This window comes from Anguilla rostrata, chromosome 4, assembly GCF_018555375.3.
Source record: "Anguilla rostrata isolate EN2019 chromosome 4, ASM1855537v3, whole genome shotgun sequence".
Taxonomy (NCBI): Eukaryota; Metazoa; Chordata; class Actinopteri; order Anguilliformes; family Anguillidae; genus Anguilla; species Anguilla rostrata.
In genome coordinates, this window is record NC_057936.1 from 587,691 (window position 1) to 595,000 (window position 7,310).

At 44.6% G+C, this 7,310-nt stretch overlaps 1 protein-coding gene across 1 annotated transcript in view; it reads left to right on the plus strand.

Annotated features, from left to right (window-relative positions):
• Positions 1-1,638: 1,638 nt before the first annotated feature.
• The window catches only part of zmat3 (zinc finger, matrin-type 3), an 8,820-nt gene continuing 3,148 nt past the window's right edge, over positions 1,639-7,310 (plus strand). The window contains exon 1 of the mRNA XM_064329967.1: positions 1,639-2,001. Within this exon, the coding sequence (XP_064186037.1) occupies positions 1,884-2,001 (118 nt within the window). The 5' untranslated portion in view covers positions 1,639-1,883. The remainder of the gene's footprint in view (positions 2,002-7,310) is intronic.

Genomic DNA, 7,310 nt, shown 5'->3' on the forward strand with positions numbered 1-7,310 from the left:
GCTTGTTTCGACTGCCCATTTTAAATCTCCGCAGAAACCCCAGATTTCTGCAGGCTATCAGTGCGTCAATTTACATCTTACTATAGGGCAGAACACGTAATGTTGACATTGATGACAGCACTCGAAATTCGGTACTTGTTTTTATACATTATGCCCTCTAACACAATTTTCCCCTTGAGGTCTCCAAAAATCAGTAACTATTTTCTGATTTATATGCTCATGCTGCACACCTTCAACTCTTTCTGTGGTTCTACCCTGCATAATATTTACAGTTTCATGTTAGTCTTCCCAAAACATACATGTCAACATTGCAATTGGTGAAGAAAATACTTTTCTTCAACTGCCAGCTTTTCCCAGAACAACTTAAAACAGTTTATAACATGCAAATTGACAACTTATTCAAGTGCAAGTGTGAAAAATGGGCTATTCACTCTTGCATGGTTTATATACTTACATTGTTTCCCGGACTTCATATATCATATATAAGAGTGGTTAAGTACACATTTTTAAAATCACTTGACCAGATTCCCTGGGTCTGAACTGGTTGCTGTTTTAAGGTGGAAACAAAAACCAGCAGATCCAGCAGCTTCCCCAAGGGTGACAGTGAAAGTGGCTAATCCATAGCTAGCATGCAGTGGTCTATAGAGCCTGCTGATCTTCTGGACTGATTTTGCCATGATACTTAACAGCATAATCCGTATTTTGCCATGCAAAGGTTACCTCAGTAAGAGACTGACATACAGTCTGTGGGTTCAATGCTAATTTTCAAGTCATATACAACGCACACAATACCATCAGCTGTATCAGGCAAAAGTGCAATACATTTCTATTACTCTTTATGGTGTACACATTTTAAACAGCCACATTCCCTGTTCCCTAGAGATGCCATGCCCTGAGGAAGCCCAGTCACACTGTCTAAATCCACACACCAGGTGTGAAGTTTTGAGCAAACCGTCTAGCTGCAGCAGTATTTTAATTAGCACCATGGCTCAGTAACACCTTCAGTTCCAGTTTGAAGGGATCCAAGAGATGACTGCCTGATTCCTGCCAATAAAACATCACCGTCACTCAAGCTGTAACATGAAACATGTTCTGAAGGCACATTAATAATGAACATGCCTTAATTATTTAAGTGAAAATACAATGTACTCAGTTCAGTGTGATATAAATTGTAGTAGGCCAAAATAGTTTGTTACTCTGTGCACACGTCTACATTTAAATATACCAATTAATCTAATAGCTGCAATTATCTGTAATCTGGGGGAAATGTATGCTATGTTTCAAATGATTACAGTTAATTCCAGGCCAAATGAAAATACATTGTTTTTACCAACAGACACAGACAGCATGTCAATCATATTCAATATCTCATAAACGTGTCAAAAATGACATCTCTGAAATGCAATCAAATCAATGGGATTGTGGCTTTTTTACGTTGGCCTAAAAGTTTTGCCCAAAAACATTCATCTTTAAATTTTAACATGCACCTGTCCTTGAACCCTTTTTACTAGCAGGTTTTTGTGTTGACGTTGTTTACTGATGCAATGCATGAAAAAAGAATTTATGATCTTTATAAAAGCGCTATCTACAGTAGTTTGCCACAGAAAATGGAATGTTCCAAAGGGCCGGGTACACCAATGAAGGAACTTTACTAAATCTAGCCCCGGGTATTAACGTAAACGTTATTGCACTTTTTACTTACCTTTATAACGTTTATGTATCTTAGACTTAAAGCCCAAATGTAGAAATGGGCCAAACGCTGGCGTTATTAAGCGACTGTGCTCCCCCAAGCCAGCAGTTCAGTGTGAGAGCCCCTTGACTGAGTGGAAGAAGTTAGCTAAGCTAGCTTGCTCGCTAGTTAGCAGAAGGAGGATGCGGGGAAGATGGCGATGAATGTGAAGAATAGGGGCGCTTATTTTCAAAGTAATGACTATTGCAGGAATTACAGTTCGCAGGCTATACATTATGGGAATAACAATCACTTTTTCCCCCGGTTACCAGGTAAGAAAAGTATTACGGTTACAGCAGAGTGAGCCTCAGTTTTCTGTTCAGACTCATGGAGACTCAGTTTCATTGGGTTAGCTAGGCTGCTTGCTAACCGTGTAACTACTATAACGTTAGCGTACCGTGAAACCCGCAAGTGATGTACCTACCTACCTAGCTAAACTAGCTAAGTACGGTGTAAGCAAAGCCAGAATTTATGTATGGTAGGTAGAAATAAAATATTTTTCGTAGAGGGAGTGCACTGAAATACCATTGCTATGGCGAATTCACTGGTTACCCAGTCACGATTCTCTTATTGACAGGGAACAGCGTTTCACCCTTTGGGCTAGCTGGGCAGCGTTTGCTGCGTTGGGAGTGTGTGCAGTTTAGCTCATTAGCCAAAGAAAAATGAATTCAAATGCCGTTTGAATTGCAATGACAGTGTCTCTCCATCTCTCGTTGTAAATCCAGATTGCTAAAGTATTTTAGACGTGTGCATACTTCCTTACTCCGGAGCTACCAGAGCCAACCCCCCGCCGGTGCTGTCTGTTCAGCGCTGCACAGGTGTCTCCAAACCCGGCCTGGATCTGTAGTGTTTCCCCGGCATAAAATTTAAAGCAAATTATTTATTTCTATTTGTTATCCGGTGCACTAATCCCTGTGGTTTATGGCACCGGTTTAGTAGGTACAGTAAACCCTGTGATTTGGGGTACTGAGTTAGCAGGCACAATTAAACCCTGTTATTTAGGGTACTGAGTGGGTACACCAAACCCTGTGATTTAGGGTACTGAGTGGGTACACCAAACCCTGTGATTGTGATTAGATCGTGATTGAATGTGGTGATGTATGTAGCGTCTGATGTCACAGGAGTGCTGAATGTGGATTGTGGCTCTTATGCAGGGCTCCTGGCCTCACTGGTTAATCTGATGTGTTTGTCACCAGAAACTTCTCTGTTTCTGGTTGGAAAGTATTGCGCTGGTTCATTTTAAGTTCAAATGTGGACCTAGTTATTAACAATCTTCACATAGGGTCTAGTGATTCAGCCTTCAGGTGCTCAGGCTGTAGTTTCAAATTAACTTTGGGTCATTTCTAACCTGATCCCTGGAACTGTTTCTAAAAACAGAACGCCTTTGAGACTAAATGGAGGTCCTAATGAACGTTCTGATGCTCTCTCATTAATGTGTGCATAAAATAGGTGTGGAAAAAATGAATAATTCCTTCTTTTGATGTGCAGATCACTTCAAGCTCATCATCGTCTATGAAAGGAAAAAGGAGCGATCAAAACTGGGAATGCACATTTTCAGTAGTCAATGTGGCCGTGCTTAATTTAGTGTTGTACAGATATGTGTACAGTGACATAACTTATACAAAATAGACTACAATCAGTGTTGGTCTTCATGCTGTCCATAAACACCAATCACTAAAACCAGAATTTTCATTAGTGATATTTTAGCAAACATTTAATTGCACTGATATATATATATTTATTTGTGTGTGTATGTGTGTACTGGACCGTGGTATGATTGCTTAGGTAAGCACGATTAACAGAATTTCACAGTGAGATGTTAAATCAGCGTTTGAGTCCCTGAGGCACTGAAGGATCTCAGCTGGGAATGGGACGTCACCAGGAATGGCATCATCAGATGGAACACAGAATCTAAGAGCGGGATTCTGCTGCACTGAAGCATTAGGTCTGCGATGCGTGTCATGTTTTTGTACACGGATCTTATCCTCTGCTTTATGACATTAGCATGTCCCACTGCACCCAGCATCTGCAATTTCAGGATCAGCGTCTGTTTCCCCAGCTGAATGGACTGTGCTCTAAAATATGACGAGTGTGCTCCTGTATATGAGGCCAGCCTGTAGTAAAGTCTCATTAGAATGAAGTAGCAAGGCAGAAACCAGTGCTAACCAAGAGAAACATCAATTCTTGTCTCACATTTGCAAAAAAGCACCTGGATGATCCCCAAGCCTTTTGGGATGAAGTGCTATGGACAGATGAGTCAAAAGTGGAAATTTTTGGACCATACAGGTCTCACTATATCTGGCGTAAAGCAAATTAGTGAGATGGTGTGGGGATGCTTTGCTGCCTTGGGACTTGGGCAACTTGTCCTTGTTGATGGAACCATAAATTCTGCTCTCTACCAGAAAATTCTTAAAGATAATATCCAGTCATCTGTCTGTGAGGTGAAGCTGAAGCTTAAAGGGGCTATGCAGCAGGTTGGTGATCCAAAACACAAAAAAAGTGCTGTGGTAGGACCTGAAATGAGCAGTTCATGGTTCCCACCCACTTGTCAGAATTGAAGCAGTTTTGCAAAGAAGAGTGGGCCATAATTCCTCCATGGCAACGTGGAAGACTGATGTCAAATTATAGGAAGCGTTTGGTTGCGGTTGTTGCTGTTAAAGGCCATGCACACAGTTATTTTTAGGCAATTAAGATCAAAGGGGCAATTACTTTTGATCAAAGGGGCAATCAAACACGGTTGATATGGGTGTTTGATAACTTTTTTCATTAAATGAAATAATTAAAAAAATGTGTTTTGTGTATACTGGGGTTTCCCTCATAATCTATAACTGTTGTTCCAGGGTAAAGGTGAGGCTTTAGGTAATCTCAATCTCTTGCGGAAATCATCTGTTAGTTACAGCAATTTGTATTGGAAAAGTGTGTGACTGTGACATGTCAACCTTGAGAACTGTAGGATTATGTGCCCCCCCCACTGGCTATTTTAGGAGCGTATCCCCCTGTGAGGAAGTGATTTCTGCTTTGACTTTGTGTCTCCGTGCCGAACGGGAGGAAGCTCTGTTCTGCTGTTAGCCTAACTGAAGATGTCAGGTTGGAACTGGCTATAATAAGCTCTAACAGATATGAGCAGAACAGCATGCTCAGATCTCTGGATGTATTTTTAGATTTCATCCAAAGATGTATTTCAGTCTGATCATTTGTGGTTTTAAAAGGTTTTTTTAAAAATAGTTTATCAGTGGAAAATTTTAGAAATTGTAATGTAAATGGTAAATTAACGTGAATACTGCATTTATATAGCGCCTTTCCAGCAGCAACTGCTCAAAGTGCTTTACAATGACTGCCTCTCATTCACACACACACACACCAACGGTGAGGCTGCAGCTTGTTGGGAGCATTTTGGGGGTTAAGCTCAATGCTTCGGTGCACTCAGAAGGGCATCGAACCAACAGCCATTTGCCAGGCAGCCGCTCTACCTCCAGAGCGAATGTCTCACCCAGGAAGAGATTGAGAGCTGCTGATAATGTGTCCTCAGGTTGATGTGTGAGAGGTTTTGGTAACGTGTCTTTGGGTTGATGTGTGAGAGGTTTTGGTAACGTGTCTTTGGGTTGATGTGTGAGAGGTTTTGGTAACGTGTCTTTGGGTTGATGTGTGAGAGGTTTTGGTAACGTGTCTTTGGGTTGAGTGTGTGAGGTTTTGGGGTTTTACAGTGTCTTCGCCTGGTTGCTCAGGGTGAGAGGGTTTGTGGAACGTCGGCTCTTAGGGGGCAGGTTTCTTTGTGGGTTGTGTGGAGAGTATGGTAAACGTGCTTTGGAAGGTTGATGTGTGAAGAGGTTTTGGTAACAGGCTTTGCGGTCTGCATGGATGAACGTCTGCAAACACCTCACACGTGTCTTTGGGTTCATTTGTGAGAGGTTTTGGTAACGTGTCTTTGGGTTGATGTGTGAGAGGTTTTGGTAACGTGTCTTTGGGTTGATGTGTGAGAGGTTTTGGTAACGTGTCTTTGGGTTGATGTGTGAGAGGTTTTGGTAACGTGTCTTTGGGTTGATGTGTGAGAGGTTTTGGTAACGTGTCTTTGGGTTGATGTGTGAGAGGTTTTGGTAACGTGTCTTTGGGTTGATGTGTGAGAGGTTTTGGTAACGTGTCTTTGGGTTGAGGTGTGTGAGGTTTTGGGGTTTTTTTATTCAGCTTCTCAGTGCCCGAGCCCCTGCGTGTGCTTCCAGGGCCTCAGAGGAGCCGGTTCTGTGGAACTCGATGCCGAGCTCCCATTCCAGCGAGCGGCCAGGTTTCCTTTCTGCTGGGCTTTGTGTGGGGCCTGACAGAAAGCCGAGCCGCTCCACAGGAACGCTGGCTTTGATCTCGCCAACGCCACTGTCAGGCCTGCAACCACAACAATACAACGGAAACATCGCTTCAGAGAACTGAGGCGCCAGTTTCCCCCCACCCAACAACAAACCCCTCGCCCCCCCCCCACCCAACAACAAACCCTCGCCCCCACCCCCACCCAACAACACAGCTCCCGCTCCCGCCCAACAGCAAACCCTCCGCCCCCACCCAACACCCCCACCTCCTCACCCAACAACAAACCCCTCCCCCCCCCCCACCCAACAACAAACCCCCGCCCCCCCCCCCACCCAACAACAAACCCTCGCCCCCACCCAACAACAAACCCTCGCCCCTCACCCAACAACAAACCCCCGCTCCCGCCCCACCCAACCACAAACCCACAACACCCCCCAACAACAAACCCCTCGCCCCCCACCCAACAGCACAGCTCCGCTCCCACCAACACCCCCCTCCCACCCAACAACAACCCTCACCCACACCCAACAAAACCTCTCGCTCCCGCCCACACCCAACCACAAACCCAAACACCTCCCAACCACAAACCTGCACCCCCTCCCAACAACAAACCCCCCACCCCCGGTCCTAACAATCCCCCACCCCCTCCAACAATAAACCCCCCATCCCTGGCTGTAAATAGAAGGCTGGCGCCTTGAACAGAATTCGGAGAATTGTCATGACTGAAGCAGGGCTGTGTGATGACTAGTGGCTGGAAACTCTTGGCAGCCCCCGGTGGCATTGTGCGGTACTGCAGGAATAAAGACCTGATCATGAGCAGAGCTCGACTGGACCCAGCGGTTCTGTCTTTAGCCTGTTTGTTTCTCTTTGTCAGTGATGCCCTTTAGAGGGAATTCACAACACAAATGTCACCCGTGAGCTACAAGGGGATTGATTTTCCCTGGTTTGTTTGAGCAATGTGCGTAAAATCGCTTGTTAAGCTGTGCGCTCATTAAGCAGTGCATGGATTCTGTCTTTTCCATTATTCTTAGCTTCAGCAGGAACACTGATGATCTTTAGTGCTGAAGTGTGGCTTTAGTTGCGTAGGACCTAACTCTGTTTGAAGGCAGTCATGTCTGCGGTGTGAATTCTCAGGCCTCTGTGAAAGACAGGCATGCACAGCTGCCAGCTGTTGGCCCTGCAGTCGTGTGGATGTGCAGCGAAGCTTCCTACTGGAGTATGCTCTTCCGTACTTATTAACAGACTGACAGCCTGTGAGCTGAGCAGAGCGGCCCTGGGAATCTGT